The 23,046-nt window shown below is 43.9% G+C and overlaps 1 protein-coding gene across 1 annotated transcript in view; it reads right to left on the minus strand.

Moving 5' to 3' along the window:
* PGD (phosphogluconate dehydrogenase) overlaps nt 1–23,046 on the minus strand; it is a gene marked incomplete in the record, with an annotated part of 178,520 nt that overhangs the window by 118,025 nt on the left and 37,449 nt on the right. The window contains 1 exon segment of the mRNA XM_078774995.1: nt 16,469–16,544. Coding sequence (XP_078631121.1) covers nt 16,469–16,544 — 76 coding nt within the window.

Here is a 23,046-nt window from a genome sequence, read left to right on the forward strand (position 1 = left end):
GGGACTTCCAGTTGATCACGGTCAATGTGGTGGAGAGCACCATGAAAGCATTACATGCCTTTAAGCAGTCCTCATTACGTTGCCTGGGGCGTTGGGTGGGCGGGTGCCCTCTGGGAACTGCATAGTCCCAATTTATTTTTGATTTAGTGGGACAGGATTATGATTTCGAGTTTGGTCGAAATTTATTTTGCCATTGGGTTTTCATTTTCATTTTGTCCCAGATCCCCAAGAGTTCTAGGGATGTGCTGCCCTGGAAGTACCAGAGAGACTGAGTGCCGCACGCCCAGGACATAAATTTATTTTGGAGGGACCAATTTGATTTTGAATTATTTTGGTCGAAGTTCCTTTAACCATTTTCGATTTTGTTTTCCTGTGCCCCCGATCCCTAAAAGTATTAGGGTGTGGCCTCATGCGGAGGCAAGGGCCGAGCGACCTGCCCACTGTGGTGGCGCAACAGGATGGTGGAGCACCACACCTAAAACGGTCAAAGTTATCGGTGTTATAGAAATCTCGGCTCTCTGCTCACCTTCACTCCTTCATTCCTCTTTTCTCCCACCTCTGGAACAAACTCCCACACTCCCTTCAATCCCACTCCTCCCTCCAGGTCTTTAAAACAGCTGTTCACCACCATCTCTTATCTTCCCCCATCCAAAACCTTGATCTTTTCTACCCCCACTAATTCACCCCAGATCCACCTTGTTTGTAATTCCAACTTCTTTCCTGGTAGTCCTGGCAGTGTCCATATGTTTTATGCCTCTCCCACCCCCTTTCCCATGCCTCCCCCCCAAAGCCCTCTCCCTCCCACAGATCTCTCGAAGTCTCCATGTCTCTCGGTTCCTGCTCTAAAATGTTGTGTTGTGTTGTGTTGTGTTGTGTTGTGTTGTGTGTTGTGTTGTGTTGTGTTGTGTGTTGTGTTGTGTTGTGTTGTGTTGTGTTGTGTTGTGTTGTGTTGTGTTGTGTTGTGTTTGTGTCCTTCCCCCTCTCTCCCCATCTTGTCTACTGCTCCCGATGTTATTTGTTCTATGTGTCGGTTTGTCGGTTATGTGTCGGTTTGTCGGTTTGTCTTTCTGTGTGATAAATGTTCGCTCTTTCACGAGCCTCGATCTTTTATACAAAAAAAAAAAAAAAAAAAAAAAAAAAAAGTAGTTGAAGTGAACGAGCAACTCCATCTAACGATAGCCAAATGCCTCATCATCTAACTAGTGACACACATGAATGGATGAACGAGATTCCCACTGTCCTTATCTACTATCTAGTGAAACCACAGCCAAGGGAACGGGCTTGGCAGAATCAGCGAGGAAAGAAGACCCTTTTGAGCCTGACTCTAGCCCGACTGTGTAGCATATTTCATGATAGCAGTCATGGACGAATTCGGACGAAACATCGTGGACAGGTTGGGTGTGTGACAAGGAAAAATAGATTCTATTTTGGTGAAGATTCGAATCCGGCTCAGGGAATTTTTGTGATTCTTCACCATTGAGTGATAGGGCCAAAACTGATATATAGAATGACATCTCAAAAAGTTGTGGATGACCTATGACAAAACTAGGTGGAGGAGTTGGTTAGGTGACAAGAACACGTCGATTCCATTTTGGTTCAGGTCTGGATCCATATGGGGCCTATCAGTGGCAAACAAAAACTGTTCAGTCTGCCGGAGCACTTCTACCGAGTGCCGTTCTAGTTTGTATATGAATTACTATTTGCATTTTCGTATTTCCGAACTTGGGATATGGAAATTAAATTGTTTGCTATGAACGTGAGTGCATTGCTGTAAATGCCTATTTTATCTGTTTCACCCACCCATCTCTGATGACTCCATACGCACCTTACTTTCTTTGTACATAGGCAAACCATCACAACTCTATTCCTCATCTGTGACAATTTTCCCAACCATTGCGCCATTCGTCTCTCTAACAACCAGCCATAGCATTGGTGCAAAGGCCCTATGAAAGTCTGTGCGGTGTTATAGATTGTCATTCCAAATCCTCCCCCATAGTTAAACAACAACATCAGCGTCATAGGTTATATATATCCGGGTCTTGCGATTACCCGTAGTGAATTGCGATATTCAAGATGGATGCTGCGTGGGCCCGTGTGGATGGATGATAATTACGGTAGGACTAATAATCGTTATGTTCTTGGTTAATTATTAATGTAGGATTGTTATGCTTACGTATGTAGTATTATTATTAGTATTATTTTGCTTGTTGTATTAAGCGACAGACTTAGCTATGCTTCTGTGTTGTTACAGGCTGTACTGTTCTCGCTGAATAAAGCCTACGTTGTGTGACCTAACGAATCAAGCCTATTCCATTCACTCTTCGGCTTACCACAATTTATTCAGCGGGAACTTTCATAATGGAGAAGTTCTTACGTCCTGAGCGGTTTGAAGCAAACCCAAACTCCAGCAATGCTGCAAAGGAATGGAACCATTGTTACAAGAAGTTCGACAACTTCTTGAGAGCAATTGAGCATCACGAACCGGAGAAGCTAACTATGCTCATAAACTATGTAGCTCCAAGTGTGTACGAGTATATCGCTGTTTGTGAAGACTACGACACTGCCATAGAGACCTTACGAAACATGTATGTTAGACCAAAGAATGAAGTATATGCACGGCACCTATTGGCGAGTCATCGACAACAACCGGGTGAAACCCTTGATGAATTCCTGCAGGCATTGAAGTGTTTGAGTGGAGACTGCAATTACAAGGCTGTGACTCCTGAGAAATACAAAGAAGAGTCCATCCGGGATGCTTTCATAAGTGGATTGCAGTCTGTCATCCACCAACGGCTCCTCGAGAATAAAACGTTGGATCTCACGACAGCTTTTGACCAGGCTAGTGCCCTTGATCAAGCGCAGAGGTATTCTGAGGCATATACAGCACCTGTAACACCCCTGAACGCAGTCATAACCTCTTCGGTAGACAAACCTCTTGCGGAAGCCGAAACAAGGACTTACCGACCTACTCCTCCAGATGTCTCTCAAGTTGTCGCCGCCTCTGGAAAGCAACCAAAGTGTTTTTTCTGTGGGAACTCTCGACATACTCGACAAGTTTGTCCGGCTCAGGATTCTGTGTGTAATAAGTACGGGAAAACGGGGCATTTTGCTAAAATATGTAGATCGTCTGGACTGAGGGCTGCAGCTATGCTCCACACCCCAACCCTAGCTACGATATACACTGCATTTCTAGGAAACCTTTCTAAGGCAACAGTTAGTGTGCTTGTGAATGGTAACAAGTGTACAGCACTTTTGGATACTGGGAGCTCGGAAAGTTTTGTGTGCCAGAGGCTGGTTAAGGCATACAAACTATGTGTACACCCAGGGACAGGTAGAGTATCAATGGCATCTACCTCATTGTCGACACGAATAGCTGGACATTGTTTAGTGAACCTCGAGCTGAAGGGCTGTACATACCATGACGTTCGACTCTCCATCTTACCTGACCTATGTTCTGATGTAATTTTAGGCCAGGATTTCATGAAACATCATGAGTGTTACTGTGCAGTTTGGGGGAGATAAACCACCACTCTGTCTGTGCGCCAGCTACCCTCTCCATACCACCGCCACCACTCGCACTCCCCATTGCTGTTAGATCAAGAAAGTACAGTGCACCAGACAGCTGTTTCATCGAGTCAGAAACAAGGAGGTTGCTCGAAGAGGGCATTGAGCCCAGCACCTCGCCCTGGTGAGCTCAAGTTGTAGTTACAACGAATGAGCAACACAAAAGGCGGATGGTGATTGATTATTCGCAGACAGTCCGCTTCACGCAACTAGATGCCTACCCACTACCAAAGATAGACAACTTGGTCAACAAGGTAGCGCAGAATCAACTATACAGTACTATCGACCTGAAGTCCGCTTACGTCCCTATCAAAGATGGAGACAAACCGTATGCTGCCTTTGAGGCGTGGGCAGTTGTATCAATTTCGCAGGATTCCATTCGGGGTGACAAATGGAGTCTCCTGTTTCCAACGGGTGATAGATCAGTTTATTGCAGATAACGGACTGTCTGATACCTATGCTTACCTGGATAACATAATTGTCTGTGGCAAAAGTAAGGAACAGCATGACAATAATCTTCACAAATTTCTCGAGGCTGCCAAGAAGTTCAACATAACATTCAACTTTGATAAATGCTCGTTCTCTGCAGCCTCAGTTGATCTCCTGGGATATACAATCTCGAATGGGTTAATTAGGCCCGACCCAGAGAGACTTCGGCCACTCCGTGATCTTCCCCTTCCAGTGGATAAGGGGTATCTGCATCGTGCACTGGGTATGTTTTCGTACTACTCACAGTGGATTGTCAACTACTCGAAGAAGGTTGGCCCCCTTGTTCAGGTCGGTTCTTTTCCTATGTCTAATGCAGCCCAACAAGCTTTCAATGATCTGAAAGCAGAGGTGGAGAAATCGGTGGTTCATTCTATTAACGAGTCCGTTCCGTTTGTTGTGAGACAGATGCGTCTGACATTGCGATAGCTGCCACACAAAACCAAGTCGGGAGACCCGTGGCATTTTTTTTTTTCTAGGACACAATGCGAGTGAACGTAAACATTCTGCAGTGGAGAAAGAGGCATATGCCATTGTTGAATCATTGCGTAAGTGGCGCCACTATCTGACTGGATGCCATTTCACCCTGATCAATGATCAGAAGTCTGTAGCCTTCATGTTTGACTCAAAGCAATCGGGAAAGATCAAGAATGATAAGGCCGAGAAAAATATATTTCCGGTCTCTGGTCAGCGCGCGCATCGATTTTGACCCTGCGCATCAACAATGTTTTTTGTTTTTGTTTTTCCAACGGTACCGACAACAGCGTGCGCCTGTTGTTGCCAGGCCGGCGCACCATCTCGGGAAATACGGGTCTGTGAGGGTCGCCATTGGGATCGACGTTCGCGCACGGTTCTCTCCTACAAAATTACGTTTAGTTTGTCCAAATCTAACCAGCCGTTCCAAAGATATGAGTAGTGTTGTGTGCCGTGACGTCATGAATCCAATCGGCTGGATATTGTCATTTATTGAAACGAAGGCGTTCTTTGTTGGGTTCGTGTGAAGCAACCAGAAGGCCTAGAGAGCTGCGGGTGGTCTCGTTAGTTCGGCCTGGATCCTATCTCGTTTGCCATGAAGTTGTAAGTGTCCGATAATCTGGTGGACTGGGAGAAGAGATCGTGGGAGACCATCGGCCTGTTAGACCACTTGCGCATGCGCAGTGTTGACGCGATGGACGCATTGGAATGTTTGACAGTATGGCGAGGCGATCTCGAGAACGAAATGGCAGTCTATAATATGCTTGAATAACTTAATGATTTTCAGAATAAATACATTTTAAAATAACAAGCTTGTGTTCATTATTTACAAAAAAGGCCTACAAGTCCCATTGGCTGTCTTTAATTTCTCTCTGGACGGCGCCATGGCAGATGAGGACGACCGCAAGGCATGAGGACAAAAGAAACACCTCTATATGTGCAATCCATGCTTTTCCAAAAAAAAAAAAAAAGAAGAAGAAAAAACTGCATCGCTGCATCAATTCTGGAGCTTTGGTCTGACCAGAGACCAGCAATAATTTTTTTCGGCCGAAAATACAAAGATGGAGGATTGAACTTTCCTTCTACAACTTTGATATGCAGTTCCGACCTAGGAGCGAGAACATAGTGGCAGACACTTTATCCAGAGCATACTGCTCGGCAATCAGTACAGATACCTTAATCGAACTGCACAATTCTCTCTGCCACCCCGGCACTACAAGGATGGTACATTTCGTAAGAACTCGGGATCTTCCCTTCTCTGTCGAGGAAGTGAAGAAGATAACGGCCTCCTGTCCAGTGTGTGCCGAGTGCAAACCAATATTCTACCAACCGCAACAGTCACATTTGATAAAAGCTACACAACCTTTTGAAAGGCTCAGTATGGATTTCAAGGGGCCCTTACCATCAGGTACCGCTACTGCTACTTGCTTACTGTGATAGATGAGTTCTCTCGCTTCCCATTTGCTTTTCCTTGTCCCGACATGACAACTTGCACCGTGATTAAATGTCTTAGTCAACTCTTTGCTATATTTGGTATGCCTGCTTATGTACATTCTGACAGGGGGAGTTCCTTTATGTCGTCAGAATTGAAGCACTTCCTATACGACTGCGGCATCTCAACCAGTCGCACTACCCCGTATAATCCTGGAGGGAAAGGTCAGTGTGAACGTTACAATGGTGTGATTTGGAAGAATATTACTCTGGCTCTCAAATCATGAGGCCTACCAACTCTTCAATGGGAGAACATTCTGGCCGACGCCTTGCATTCTATACGTTCTCTGCTCTGGACTGCTACAAATGCTACTCCACACGAGCGTTTATTCAATTACCAACGATGGTCTACAAGTGGCTGTTCAATTCTGACATGGCTATCCTCACCTGGACCTGTTCTCTTGAAACGTCACGTGAAGCAATTGAAGTATGACCCTGTCATTGAGGAGGTGGAACTGCTTGAGGCTAACCTTCGGTATGCCCACGTGCGCTACCCTGGCGGTAAAGAGACAACTGTGGCTTTGCATGACCTGGCACCATGTGGTAAGGTCCAAAACTCTGGTGGCTTAGATCCTCATGTTCAAAAACCACCTGGACTGGACACAGCCGCAACCCCGGGGGATCTGTCACATCAGCTCATGAGTGGTAATGAAGATACTACTAGCTTCTTAGATGTTGGAAGCTCTCCGAAGGAGGTTCCTAATGCTCCTCCACTGCGCATATTAGGGCAAGACAGAAAACCACCTGATCGCCTGAATCTGTAGGGGTTTACTCGCTTATTATTTTGAGAGGGGGAGAATGTTGTAGATTGTCATTCCAAATCCTCCCCCATACTGAAACAACAACTAGAACGGGCACTCGGTAGAGCGCATACCTTCGCCGCAGCTACTGTTCTGTACTGTACTAAAATACGATTTTGACCTTTTCGTGACCTTGACCTTGACCTTTGACCCGATTGCTCCCAAAATCTAATCAAATGTGTCCCGTATAATAACCAATCATCCCACCAAATTTCATGCAATTCGGTTGAATACTTTTTGAGTTATGCGAATAACATACACACACACACACACAGACATACAAATAAATACACAGCGATCAAAACATAACCTTCCGCTTTTGCGAAGGTAACAACATCAGCGTCATAGGTTATATATGTCCGGGTCTTGCGATTACCCATAGTGAATTGCGATATTCAAGATGGATGCTGTGTGGGCCCGTGTGGATGGATGATAATTACGGTCGGACTAATAATCGTTATGTTCTTGGTTAATTATTAATGTAGGATTGTTACGCTTACGTATGTAGTATTATTATTAGTAATATTATTATGCTTGTTGTATTATGCGACAAACTTAGCTATGCTTCTGTGTTGTTACAGGCTGTACTGTTCTCGCTGAATAAAGCCTACGTTGTGTGACCTAACGAATCAAGCCTAATCCATTCACTCTTCGGCTTATCACATGCGGTTCATCTAATATGTAACCTTCCCAATTCAGATCAATTTTGGTAAAGTATGAGCCGAAGGAAGAGTGGATATACTACTAGGTACATATCTGAAGTCCCAAAGCATGAACACAAACTTACACCACAGTAAGGACTGTATTTAATCGTTTGCATCTTATTCAAGCAAATTAATGAAAGTTGTCACAATTTGTCATCATCACTCACACATCCTTCAAAATTAAATTCATTGTTTGAGTAGAGAAGGTATTTTAATGGTCCTAAAAATACAAATGTAAACATTTGTGGAAGAACGATAACACTGCAGGAACCAAGGAAGTGCAAAAAAAAGGAAATAAACAATCAAAATGAAAACGTTAACCATAACCCTTGCTTAACCTTCCCGAATCTTGATTACAGTACAACCGACACAAGGTTTCTCTTTTCTGCCAATTGTCAAGCTACTTTTATAAGTTAGTTCAACATCGCTCTTCCCCTCAAAACCTCAAGTTGGCAGTTATCACAGTCATCTTGTGCTGTCTTCCTTCCATACTTACATGTGACCTTTTCTTCTCCAGTAAACCATCCCCAAACACACCTACTTCCTTTGAGGAGAACATCTTTCGCTCTTCCATTCAGAGCTCGTCATGAATGGTGAGTGATCGGTCACATGCACCTAGCACTCGCCTTGCATTCGTTTGTGGAGGGTCATTTTCCGCTCGCCACCTTTTTTTCTTCTTCTTTTTTTGCAGTCAGAGGGGGAAACACCAACAGAAGAGTTGAAGGCCCAGATTGAGGGAGACTTGGACAAATAATGGGTGTGGGACAGAAGAGGATGCATTGGGTGGCCAAGATAGATACAGAATGAAACTCCAACGAAGGGAAAACTGGAAATTTGAAAGGAGCTTGGGGTTGGAGGGTGGGGATTAATGAAGGTACAAAAGGTCATGGTTTTGGCTTGAGGACGATCTGAGATGATGGTGAACACAGCTGTCTTGAAGACTGAGAGAAGGATGAGATTGAAGAGAATGTGGAAGTTGGTTCCTCAGGTTAGGGAAAAAAAGAGGAACGCCTCCATAAAAACTTTTGTTTTTCTTTATTTATTTGGCTTTTAGAAGATGGTCTGTCCAGCCAAAGCTGAGGCCACCCTGCGTTATTCTATAAACGCAATTTCCTTGTCATTGACCACATGAGGACGATCCAAATTCATTTCAGAATATGAGTGTACAAGCTCAAGCCGCACTATTAAATGGTTCATTTGTGTTCATATATTATTTCAATCGTGTTCCGTGTCGATTTGTTTCTTTTTGTTTCTAATGTCATATACTCCTGTGTTCATGATTACTTTGGATGCAAGTTGACAACTAAACCCCTGTGAATTCATTAGATCAAACGGCTTTTTGTCCCATTGCTTATGTGGTGTTGTTACTTCCCTTCAAAAGTAAGCACTCCCCTCTGTTCTTGAAGGACAAACTTTTGGGCAACGATCCCTTGTCTGCATTTTGCTCATGACGAGTTCTGCTATTTCTACCTCCCCTTCGCATTGGGGAATGCTTATCGCTGTTGCAGGGTTTGTGTCTACAATTAGTAGCCCCCCTCCACCCCCCTTTTAATAGTACCACAGACTTTTAGACCCCTACGAGTACTCAACCAACACTTAGAAAACTAGAACGACACTCAGTAGAGCACATACTTCCGCCTGGTTGGCCATTTCACTCAATGGTGAAGAATCACTTTAAAATTCTACTAGCCGGATCCGGATCGTCACCGAAATTGAATCGTTTTTCTCTTTTCTCTCTGCTTTCTCTTTTCTCTCTCTTTTCTCTCTTTTCTCTCTCTTTTCTCTCTCTTTTCTCTCTTTTCTCTCTTTTCTCTCTCTTTTCTCTCTCTTTTCTCTCTTTTCTCTCTACACACACACACACACACACACACACACACACACACACACACACACACACACACACACACACACACACACACACACACACACACACACACACACCAAATCCATCCACAACTTTTTGAGATATCCTGCTATGTATCGTTTTTGGCCCCATCGCCCAATGGTGAAGAATCACTTTAAAAATTAAATAATTCTCATATCCAAATCCATATTCAGATATTCACCAAAATCGAATCGTCCTTGTCAGACACCCAACCTGTCCACCAGGTTTCATCCTAATCCGTCCACAACTTTGAGATGTCCTGCTATGTATCGTTTTTGGCCCGATCTCCCAATGGTGAAGAATCACTCAAAAATTTGACTATCCGGATCCGAATCCGGATCTTCACCAAAATCAAATCATTTCGTCCTCATCACATACGCTACATCTCTGCCAAATTTTGTCCGAATCCTTCAGCAACTGAGATATTTTGTTCACAAACGGACATACAAACGGACAGACATGAAAACATAACCTCCATCCACCTTTGGTGGCGGAGGGAACTATTTATTTACTGCATTTTTTGTTCTTCCTGCACTCCCAACACTCCAAATTTCAAAACTATCAATTTCCGAGTTGCATCTCAGAGAGGACTGGTTCTTTCAAAACAAAAATTATGCAGGGTTGAAATTTTTTTTTTTAACAATGACCTCATTTTTAAGGTCATGACCCAATTATAGCCATTTTAACATTTTTCACCAAAACTCTGTTAAGGTTTGTTCGATCGGAATGAAATTGCCTTCTTTAGATAGCCTAGAGTAGGCCGCATTAAGCTTTATGTACATCATAAATGTCAAGGTCAAATGGCAGTCTGAAGTTGTGCACCTGATATTCGTTTTCTTTGACCTAACGAACATAACGAACCTAATTAACAAAAAACACATTTTTGATCACAACTTCAATAATATTTGTCCAATTTTCATGATGTTGAATTTTATGAATGGATTGGAGATGGCGACACATTTTCTTAATCTACACTCTATCCCTAAATGTTTAATGTCAAGATCATATCGTGGTTTGAAAAAAATATGGCCATCATTGGATCGCAGGCCAAATCCCAGTTGGAGGAGGCTCACCATTGGCGATTGATTTATCACCTATGTAGTTGTTAATTGCCTTATTCGCTGTGACTGACTGGTGCCCTACTGTTAGTAAGCAACACTTCTAGACTAGGTTAACCTCACTCTTCCATGAGCTGATAGTCAAGGTTTTCTTGGCATCAATTCACTCATTTATAACATTACAATTTCATAAATTTGAGCAATTCCGAAACAAGAACCAATCAGCGTCATTTGCAGACTTGATGTTTGCCTGCACCCCAATGGGATACAGCTCATTAGGAAAGGCATAATTCAAATCAAATGCACAACATGACAACCAGACTGATGTTAACATCTCCAGTCTTTCATTTCCAAAATGTTGCCATTAGTAGTATTGTGGAAAGTGACTTCTTGGGGCAAAGAAAGTGCATACAGGATGACACCACTTATTTCCCTTATAGGCTAGTGGCCAAATGAGGTTTTGGGTGGCATACCCCTACCCAAGGTAGAACAAGTCACAACCTATTTTTTCTTGAAGAGGGATGTTTGGGGAGTTAGAAAATCATGGTTGTGAACCTGAGATCATTGCACAACATTTTGAAAATCACGTTTACATATGTACCACTGCAGACTGCAAAAATGGATTTAATCGCCACAGATTTTGGCTCATATTGGCTCATATATTTGTTAATACTGGTGCTACAAACACAAATTTGGTACCAAAATGTGCGGAATGATGACATATATATCTGTAAAAACCATTTGTGATGTAACAAAGGCTTTTGTGTGACCTACAGGCAAAAATAGTGGAATTTTACTCAACAAATCAGCTTTGGGTTTACCAATAAATATCAACAAAAACATTAATTGCTTCAAAAATATTGGACTTGCAGTCATACTTGTTACATCAACATAATCCAAGTTTATTTACCCTTTGAAAAATATATCTAATGATATAATTGTCACTGAAATGATATAGTTATAACTGAAATCATATGTCGCCCCACTAATGCTGACCGATAGAAATCCCGAAGCAGATATGCAACATGAAGAATTGACTTAAGATTCTGACACAATTGTGAAAGTGACTTTTATAGACATCATGTTGATATAAGCTATTTCACATATGACGATAATGAATTCATAACATGCACTGTAACTTATGTACATCTATTACATGAAGTAATACATGTAATACATTTAAAAGTTCAGTCACGCTCTTCATCAGTGCTGTCGTCAAAGACAACAGAATCAACATTTGGACAATCGTCTGCACTACACGAGCAGAATTCAGTGCAGGTCAGTCCTGCAGAGATACAATGACATGTTCTGCTCTGCCTACAGTCATCGTCGGTGCAGTAGAGATGCGTGAGATCTCGAACCTCCCTTGGGGCTGCATCCTTTTGGAACATGACAGGCTCAAGTTTGTTGTCTCTGACCTGCCATCCATTACCATCGGGGTTCCAAAGTACAGGCTTCGCGACATGGCTGTGGGTCCATATCGCCACCTGGTAATTTGCTCGCTTCAGATGTTGTTCGAAAGCATCGTCTGTTGGTGGGAAGAGAGATGCTAGTTTGTCACTTGTGCAGGCATAAACATAACGAAGTTGGTCGAGTGTGTGACTTGACTTTGAACCATACAACGACAGAGCATATTTTGTGGCAGTGCTGACGACATTGGTTGTATCTCTGGTTTAGCCTAACCGTGACAGTGGTGCCAAGTGTGCAATGTTTTGCTTGAGTTTCGAATATGCAGTGCGTTTCCTGACTGAACAGCAAGGAGGTTGTGTCACAGCCACTTATAGCATGTGATGCTGGCAAGCAACTTGACGTATCCTGACCGATGTCCGTTATTCTGTTGACAGGAATGAATCTCTGACGATTCGTTGTTTTTGTACAGTGACATGCATTCATGTACACTTTGGTGTCCCCAAACATGCCTTTCCCACAGTAATAGATGAGTAGGACCAACACGTGTGTCATCACATCGTACAATGACCCTTGAGTGTGCTCTGGCGAAATGGATAGCATGTAGCAGCACCCGTGTGTCAGCCTCCTCATGTGTGCTGAACAATTCAGGTAGTTCCCGGATGCCTCTATGATCCACAACTTTAACTAGCAGGCCATCGTTAAAGCCTCCTGCCAGTGTGATAGATTGGTTTTCCTCAAGCTGCAATTGGGCGGCTACTGTCAAGTAACTGCAGAGGAAATCGGCAAGCGCTGATTTGTTTGTGGTGTTCTTCAGGAACTTCCTGTAGTTTGGAACTGTGCGTTGTCCATCGATGACATATCTGGGTGTTGACTCTCCACCAGTGCGACGTTCTCTTTCCAGCTGCTTGATAGAGAGTGGTACATCATACCTGTCAAAAACCAATGTAACTGATGTCACACCTTGGTTACTAGCAAGCAGTGACTGAATCTTCTGCATTATGGTACGTCCGCGATCGTCAAATGTGTCAAACTGGGCTTCATCAAGTGCCTGAAGTAGTGCCATCCCATCAATGACATAAGCAGTATCATGTTGGTCAGAGGGTTCGAGCACCTGGACTTCCTCGCAATTAGCTTCTAACTTCTTTGCCAGATCCGCCTTGTTGGTTTTTTGCATTGTCCCATCATTGTTGAAGAGGGACGGTGGCACAGGAGCCAGTTCATGTGTCAGGACTTGTTCCAGACTGACATCGCGTTTCTTTGAGACAGCAAGCAGCCGCCGGAAAAGTACTTCTGAATCCACCATCAATTTATCTCGTTTGTTGGTTTTCATGGGTTTTGACATGTCCGCAAACGTTGGTGTCTTTGTTCGTGAGTCTGTTTCCCAGAAACTCTTGGTTTGGTCAGCAAGAAGTCGCTTTTCGATAAAACTTTTGTTGCATTTCTGGGCGTCTGTTAAGAAATGTCCAAGTCCGTTTGATACTTCTTGTGAAGCAACCTGGCCTGTGGCGATGTTGACCAATTCGTCAGGTACAGTACGTAGGTCAAACGGATTTTGTGCGTTTGATACAAATTCCGTGATCTTGGTAACATCTTGTTCATCCCTTACCATCCTTGTCTTTCCATGCTCAGCGTGGTTGTGGAAGCTACTTCAGTGTCCCCATCACAGAGTTCTTTAAAAGCCTCTGTATATTGTGCTGTGACATGTCGAGTGACCATCCATCTGGTAAGGGCACCTTTCCTCAAGGTAAACCCGATGACACCTCCCTGGCTCTTTCCCTCACAGTTAATTGTTTGTTCAAGTGCTTGGTCACTAGCAACAGCATTGAACCGGCGCAAAGACCTACGGACCACAAATCCACCTTCCTTCAGATATTGATAGGATTTTGGGTGCAATTCCCGAAGTGATAGCATATCATTCAAATATCCTGGCAAATATTTGGCATAATTTCCTCTGTCTGCAGCTCGGCACCAGGGTATAGTCTCACAGACGGCGATGCGATGGAGTTCGAACAGTCCCTCGCACTCTGCTCTCAGAAGTCGCAGCAAGATGTTTACTCCCTGCATAAATGTATCCCAGTAGGCAAATGTTGCAGACTGTGTCCTACCTGCATTTGTGAACTCTTGTTGTAATGCTTGCAAAGGTGCTATGTGCTCTGATTCAAGTTGTTTCGTCAGTGTTATTGCGGATTCCCTGTCTCCTGCATTGAAAGCATTCTGGATCTCTCTCACAAGCCTGTACATGTCGTCTTTGGGCAACATGGTGTGTTCTGTTGCCGCAGACGTGCATGGTTGCTGGTCACTCACTGGGGTTGGATGTGGAGATATTTGACTTGCTGGTATACTTGGCCCGACACGATTTGTGGAATGATACTTTCAAATCAAGACTCAATATGTCTTGTTGCAAAGGCCAGATACTTTCATAAACGTCATCTTTTCTGATTTGACTTGCTTTGAAGATTGCACTCAAACCATTAAATGTTGGGTTCTTTACAACTTCTTGCTTTTTAGGGTTGAGGGGTTTAAAGCATATGATGCAGTGGTCAGTGTCAATTTTACGACGCTTCACAACAGGTGGTTCCAGATCCATAATTGCAGATCAATTGTCAGCACAAGCATCTGAAATGAAATAATTAAAGATAAGTATATATCAGTAGTTTTAGAAAAAGGCAATCAAGCTCAAAATTGATTTTCTGCAACTGGATTTAAAATCATTCTTGTTTGGTTAATGCATATACATGTATTATAAATTAATCAATGTCGGTTACTTTTAGGGGGGGTGGCATATGGTTTCGGTAATAACTCTATTAATTCAACTGATTTATCTTTATGAGTTATATTTCTAAAAAGGAGAATGATAAAGGGTTATTTTGATGTAATATGTAGTAATACAACTCAAATACTTATGAAGAAATTAATTGTTTAGTTGATATTTATTGGTAAACCCGAAGCTGATTTATTGCGCAAAATTCCACTATTTTTGCCTGTAGGTCACACAAAAGCCTTTGTTACATCACAAATGGTTTTTACACATATATATGTCATCATTCTGCACATTTTGGTACCAAATTTGTGTTTGTAGCACCAGTATTAACAAATATATGAGCCAATATGAGCCAAAATCTGTGGCGATTAAATCCATTTTTGCAGTCTGCAGTGGTACATATGTAAACGTGATTTTCAAAATGTTGTGCAATGATCTCAGGTTCACAACCATGATTTTCTAACTCCCCAAACATCCCTCTTCAAGAAAAAATAGGTTGTGACTTGTTCTACCGTGGGTAGGGGGTTTCTCACATTTTAGGCCCCTTTTTTAATTTGGCCACTAGCCTATTAGTTCATGCTTTACCGTAAGAGTGAGGTAAACCAAACTAATAGCAATAAACATCAATGATCATATAGAAAGCAGATGGTCTCCCCTCCCAATGTTTGTGTCTAAAACTGCTTCTCCGTAAAGCTGTCTTTTATGTTATTTTGAAACATAGCAGCCATGCGGGCCGACTGGTGCACAAGTTCAGCCACGCTCCTACCAAGCCTTGAACATTTGGGAGGGACCGAGAAGCTTCGAGGCGGGGCTCTGGCTTGAGTAGCGCCTGCACAGTCAATGAACGTAGAGCAGGCAAGGCTGAGCAACAACAAGGGATTGGTTGTGAGGTAACAAGAGGGCATACTACAGTCTGCGTACACCGTCTGGTCTGCTGTTTGGCTAAAGAGCACAATGTGGAGATGGAGCCTTCACCTCCAAGTCGCCACATCCGTTCCTCTCCCTCCCAAAGCTGTTGACCCCGAGCATCAGCCAGCGTATCTGACGACCTGTATGATCACGGTCCCTGCGTGTCTCTCACAGCTTGGACACACCTTGTAAGACTTCGTGCCTCAATGGATCGCAATCAAGTCTGCATCTTGTCTTTCTCCCGTAGTATGCTTAGGGCCTTCATTTAGTTCAATAAGAGCCATACGTCCACAACAATTCTGTGGAAAGTAGATTGTGTATTTTTATTTATTTATTAATCTAATATTGCAATTCGTGCCTTCCTTGTTTCTGCAACTCCCCATTTTAAATACACATTATAAACTCACTGGGTCTTTGAGTGATTGGGACTGCTACAATTATTGAAGCAATCACCAGGTTGGCTTTAAAATCCTTTAGCAGATATTTGGGCAATGGGCACTTCATGCTCATTATTGAATTCACCTTCTCGCTGGTTAGGTCTACCGCCCGGTTCATCTCGATTCCGATCCTGACGCGCCGCTCAACCGGCACTCCAAATTTGAGCTTGGTATTGGACCAAATAGGCCCTCAATCCAGTTCGGAGCATCTCAGCTATTTGGTGGACATGATCCCACCCGTAACAATATTACAAAGAGGGTGGGTGACTTTAAAGGTGGAATAAGGCAAGCAGATTTCAAATAAAGAAAGACATCAGGATAACGATGGAAACTTGCATTATAAAAGGATGATATATCCTCCAGTACGCACAGTTAGCAGGCAAGAGACTTTGGTGTACACTGTTATCTAACATTTGTATATTATGCAATAAGTAGTTAAAAAGGATTAAATCCATGCGTACTCCTTTTCAACAAATATTATATTCTTACCACAAACCCGTGGTCATTCATGTTGAGGACAAGGTTTTGGCCCATCACTGCCAAACCAATCAATGCCACATCCGCTCTGTGCATGAGAGAAAGAGAGATTAAACTTCAATGAATAAACAGATCGACAGATACTCGCATCAGTTCAGTGATAATTAATAAGCTTTGGTCCACATGACACCAAATACATTGTGAGACCTTCTGTTAACACGTATATCGTAGCCCAAGGGCTTCATTTAGCATCTGCTACCAGTTTTTCGTAGTCTGGAAGTTGTGGACAATGCCATTTCTTACAATAGATTTTACAAACCAACAATTGAAAAGTAGGTTTATCGCTGCGGGAAACGAGGTGCAGATGACAATGAACGTTAGTCGTTTATTAGTGGAAGGAGAAAATATATTGTTTTTCTTGGTCTTCACAAACAATACAAAATGAACTGGAAAGGCACTCAGTAGAGAGTATACCTCCACCAGGCTGAACATTTTACGTTTTGTATCCCACTGATAGACCGGATCCGCCATGAATCAAATTCTAAGTCGGCTTGTTTTTGTCACCTACCCAACTCATTGAACAAGCTTTGTCAAATCATCCACAACTTTTTGAAACATCATGCTACATATCATTTTTAGCCCGATCACTCAATAGTGAAAAATCACTTAAAGATTTTAAAAATTTGCGTATCCGGATGCACATTCAGATCATCAACGTTTCGTCCAGATCCATCCACAACTTTTTGAGATATCTTGTTCACAAACAGACAAACAGCCAAACAAACAGCCAGACAGGGGTGAAAACAACCTCCATCTACCATCGGTGCTGGAGGCAACTAGAGAGTGCATCAAAAACCTTACTCCATGCAGTCTTAAGAAACATGGGCAGAGTCAGTGAGCAGCAAATTTGATTGGTCGTCATGATATAAAATGCCGTAATATTTTGTCCAAGTGCTGCCACACAGAAGGGTTTTGAAAGTGACAAAAACAGTGTTCCTCAGTTTTCAAGTATCTTATTATAATGGAGGAAATGTATATGGCTATGTATGTATATTTGTGACCAAAACGTCTTCAAATTTTCTTGAGCAAATTCCGTCATGTTGTATGTATATATGTATGCATGTATGTATGTATGTATGTATGTATGTATGTATGTATGTATGTATGTATGTATGTATGTATGTATGTATGTATATTATGATATTCTCCGTAGGTGATTCTGTCTGAGTCTGTCCAGGGATGCGGCCTTCTCCGTTGAGGGAGTCGCTCCACCCATTCTGGGAGGGGCTTCACACGGCACGTCATACATATTCGATATATTCAAGTTTTAAAATGAAGTCACCCGTGATTGATGTGCATTTTAAGACTCAATCAACACGTCTTCGATCACAAATTACTTTTTGAAGAAACAAAGGTACATTCTTATTACAACTCAAGCAAAGGAAACTGCCCGTTTAGTTCGGAGCGATTTTATACACCGCCCAAATGCAATGTGTTTCAGGAAATTACCGAGAGATATTTCTTCGTTTTTATTTTATTAGTTATGTGCATGTACACTTTAAATAAGTTCATTTGAAATCTTTAATTTTCACAATGTAATTTACTTGCCATTTGATGATTACGAGACACTTCCTCTCGGGGATCGTGAAAATTCACGTGTTGCGTGGAAACTCCCATTTCCAAAACTAGGGAGATACCCGTGCCACGCACGGGTGGGAGGCCAGAAGCAAACAGGCAATGCAGATACGGCGAATGCTAAAGCATGAAACCAATAAATTCCACATTCCTGTAGCCCCTTCAGTCGCACGTCAGACATGGACAGCAAGTTCGTGAAGGACTTCTATGAAAAACGTACCCGTTTGCAAACAAACGGGTACATTCACGGATAGAAAAATCGATCGTGGGACCATGGCGAATCTGCATATGGCGATCCGCGAAGTTCACGTTCAAAAAGTAGAAACCATCACGGCATGTCGTCATTCTCTTGAACTCGATATCTTTTTCATTCCAAACACAACTCCAATTAATCACAAAATAAACTTCTAACAACATTGTTAATGTTTCCTTCATTGTAAAAACTACCAAATCAACAGTTAAAAGGATTTTGAGCCAATAGGTGTTACGGCCTTGGCAAGATCAATGGACAGCGATCTGTTAGCGTATTCACCGCCCAAATAGCTATGTAGCATTCCCTCATGTAGAGATTAAATGTCGTTTGAACTTTGGCCGAGGTCATTATTTACTTTTAATGACGTTTATATACGAATGATGTTTAACGATGTTTATATTGGTTTTGGGTCATCCTTTCCGCCATATCTTGTGGGATTGTAAGTTGGAGAGACGGCCATGATGGCGGAGAGGGGGACGGAATTCTCTCAAGCAAGGATTCAACCCATGTCCTTATAAAAGGTCTTTGTCCGAGGTCACCGAGTTCGATCGGTGCAGCCGTTTGTGCGGCACCTGGGAAAACAACATCGTCACAATGAAAACATCGTCACAATGAACGTTATGCGAACGCGAATGTTATGCAGGAGTCCAAACCTGAATACTGGAGACCAAAGCTGAAATTGGGAAAACGAAATAGCCTATTTTACTCCTGGAGATCCCAGGATTACCCACCCAAAATATTGTTGCGATCGGTTCAGCAGTTTTTACGGTACCTTCGAACGGACAGACGAACATTTGGTGAATTATAGTAAGATGAACGACACGGTCGATGAACATCAACGCAGACTTGAACAAGATGCATATATGCATTGCATATATATATATATATATATATATATATACATATATATATATATATTGTTGCGGATCTCAACGTCGGCCCCTTTTCCCCTTACCAAGGGGGAATTAATCCTTGTCCACGACTGACCGAAGTGAGTCCTGGGGGTCCCAACGCTCCTTCCGGTCGGGAGCAGCCAGGGTATTTCGTCTACGAAAAGTCCCAAGGACCTGAGTGCCACTCCTGACCGCGAAGCAGGGGAGGGACTCCCGCTCGAACCACGGTTTTAGATGGTCTAGTTGCCGAGCGGTTTTTAGCAACCCCAAGTTCGAATCATTAGCATTCATTAACCCGATTCCGAAACGTTGGCCAAAATCGCGCCACAGGTACTCAATCGAGAAATCACTAAAACGAAACGGATGTGAAGGAAAGAAGGCATAGGTAGGAAGAACAGAGATTTATTACTAATATTTACAAGACCAAAGAAACCAAAGAAGAAGGAAAAATACGAAAATAATGACAGAAGCAGGAGACAGTGCAATACTAGCTTATCTATTCACGCTTACTTATTCCCAGGGACAACACAAAGAACAGACGAGTCAGACTTACACGGGGAATGAAGCAGAAATGAATGGCAGGAGGTGGATGGCTGGACGGACGAGAAGGTGGGATCACAGGGCAGGAAGGATGCGGGTCCGGTTGGTGTGGCGGCGTGGCTCGAGGTGAGCAGCCGCCGACCCTCCTCAATCGTGTTCGCACGGCGGCGTTGCTTCGCGGCCACGGTCGAAACTGCCGTCAAAGCTCAAAGCTGCGGTGGTCAAAGCTGTGGTGGATTCAAAGCTGCGGTGGACTCAAAGCTCATCGGAGGTCTCTCGCTTATCTCAGGTCCCTCACTCATCTGACTCATCTGCCGCATCTGACTCCGCAGTCCTTCCCGCCCCCTTTTGAGGCGCCTGGCGATCAAGCCGCCGGCCTGTTGGAAACGCCCATCGGTGAGCTCGCCTCGGCCTTGATTGGTCGTGAGGGCTCACCGATCCCGCCCCTTGAGGAGGCGTTGGCAAAGCCACGCCTTGTTCCTGGCGCTTGGCTGACTCCTCCCACCTTCTGCTCTGAGATGACCTCGTGTTCAATGGAGTCTTGGGGTGAAGAAAACGGACCAAAGCAGTAGTGGCGAACGCCGCTGTACAGGCGCTTTTTAGGAGGCCATGGGGGTGTCGGAGGGATCCTATCTTATTTCAATTCGGTGCAATGCAGTGTCAATTAATAGGAGACAGAGCCTTAACTGATACACATAATAAGTAAATAACGATTTAGAAGGGTCTATAGTGGCCTACGGGCTTGTACATGGACTAGCTAAGGGGACGACCTTTGACCTTTACACACAAAACGGAGGTATTTACAAGAATTACTGGAGGGGCATATTTACAAACAGGATTCTCAAATCCGCAACAATATATATATATATATATATATTGTTATGGATTTGAGAATTGTGTTTTTTTATTGTTGTTGTAAGATATCACCGTCCTTCCTCCATTTGGTGTATAAAGGTCAAAGGTCATGCCCGTAGTTATTCCATAAACAATCACGTAGCAAATCATAGATTTCCTCCTTGTTCTGTAGTTATCTCCTTATTATGTGTATTAGATTAAGGCTGTGTCTTCCATTAATTAACACTCCATTGCACCGAATTCAAATAGGGTAGATTCCATTCACATTCCCCTTTCGTCAATTGCCAACTGCATTGGGCGGTTTGCTGCATTCTGCTGCTGCTGTGGGGTTGTGGTTTTTCGCTGCAAGACTCCATTAGCCACGAGGTCATCTCGGAGCAGAAGGTGGGAGGAGTCGGCCCAGCGCCGGGAACAAAGTGTGGCCTTGCCAACGCCTCCTCTAAGGGCGGGATCGGTGAGCCCTCGCGACCAATCAGGGCCGAGGCGAGCTCACCGATGGGCGTGTCCTGGAGGCCGGCGGCTTGATCGCCCGAGGTTTTTTAGCACGCACGGAAGCCTTTGGGAGGAGTCCTGAGAGTTGCGAGACGGGAGATCCGGCGAAGAGACAGCAAGCCTTGTGAAGGAAGAAACAGCAAGCCTTATGAAGAAAGAGACAGCAAAGCCTTGTGAAGAGAGAGACAGCAAGCCTTGTGAAGAGACGTGCAACCTGCGGGAGTACGAGTGAGGGAGACGCTGTTGCCAACCAGCCTTGCCGCAACGGGCTCTAACGCATTGCTGGGAGCATCCCGGCGGTGGGGACCAGAGGGCGGAGAGCCGGTGGCTGCTCGCTCCCGGCCCGGTCGTCCTACCATCCCACCTGAACCTTCGTCTCCTTCCAGCGATTCATCCCTATCATCATGCCCCGTGTAAATCTGATTGTTCGTCCGTCTTCTGTGTTGTCCTGGGGTTGTAAGTAAGACTGCCATAGTTAAGTTAATTTGCACTGTGTCCTTCTGGTCCGTCCCTCTTTCTGCATTATTATATTATCCTTCCTTCTTCCTTGGTTTCTTTCATTGTGTAAATAGTAGTAATAAATAAGTCGTATTTCCAACCTTTTGCCTTAGTCTTCCTCTTCTTCACATCCGTCGTCTTTGTCTTTTCCCCATTGAAAACCTGTGGCACGATTTGGCCAACGTTCAAGGATCGGGTCTAGTATCTGTTAATAGTTCGTGCCGCGGTTGCTAAAACCGCTCGGCAATTAACATCTGTCCGCGGTACGAACGGGGCTGTGCACCGGCCTTTCCGGAGGTCGCTGGGCAGCGTCAGGGACCACGTCGGTCAGTTATAGAAGAGGGGATTAATCCTCCCTCTAAGGGGAACAGAGGCCGACGTTGGGTTCCGTAACATTTGGTGTCGGGAGCGAGATTCGGACCTGAAGCGCGAATAGCGCGCTCAAATTACGAGTGGCCCAAAATTTTGTTTTATAAAATCCTAAATTTAAAAATCGTGCCATGGATGGTCAAGGCGACGGGATGCCGGTGGGGGAATTAGAAGAGGGGTTAGGGATAACCCAGGACCAGAGAAGAAATGGAGGAGGAGAGAAATGGTGAGGTGGTTGAGGGGGTTTCAGGCGCACAAAATGGCGGCGCTTCGCACATGGTTGCGGCAGCTGAGCCCGAGATGCCAATGAATTTGGACCTGTTTATGAAACAGATGATGGCCTTTATGGTAAAAACAGACGATAATTTCAAAGGGATGGAAAACAGAATGGGGGGCCAAATGAGGGATGAAGCAAAGGGTACCAGTGAACGTATGGACAATAAATTTGAGGGGTTAGACAATAATTTTAAGGGGTTGAACAATAAATTTAAGGGGTTGGACGATAAATTTGAAGGGTTAGACAACGGGATAAAAGAGGTGAAGAATGGGTTAACGGGGTTGGAAAATAGAATGGCTGCCCAGGAGAACCAGATGGAAGGAATGAAGAATGGGTTAGGGGGGTTAGAAAACACAATGGACGACAAATTGCGGGAAATAGGGGAGCAATCCGCCCGGGAAATCAAACGGATGGGGAACCAGATAGAGGAGTGAAAATCGGGTTGGAAGGTAAACTGGATGCTCAGAGGGATGAATTGGAACAGATGAGGGCGGCATCTACTAAAGAGATGGGAGAAATGGGGGAGGAGATAAGACGAGGTGTAAGCGAGGAGGTCTCGGGGGTACGCGAGGAGGTAAAGCGAGGTGAGGAGCGTATGGAGAGAGGTGAGCAGGGGGACGGCAAAGTTACAAGGGGGCATAGAGGAGTTGACGCAGGGGGTGGAACAGCTGACGGTGGGACAAAAGGAACCAGTGGAGCAGGTGGAAAAGAACACTGCGGTACTCGGAGGGTTGAAAGCGACACAAAAAGAAATCAAAAATGAATTAATAGCGACAAA

This window comes from Myxine glutinosa, chromosome 3, assembly GCF_964187855.1.
Source record: "Myxine glutinosa chromosome 3, kmMyxGlut1.1, whole genome shotgun sequence".
Taxonomy (NCBI): Eukaryota; Metazoa; Chordata; class Myxini; order Myxiniformes; family Myxinidae; genus Myxine; species Myxine glutinosa.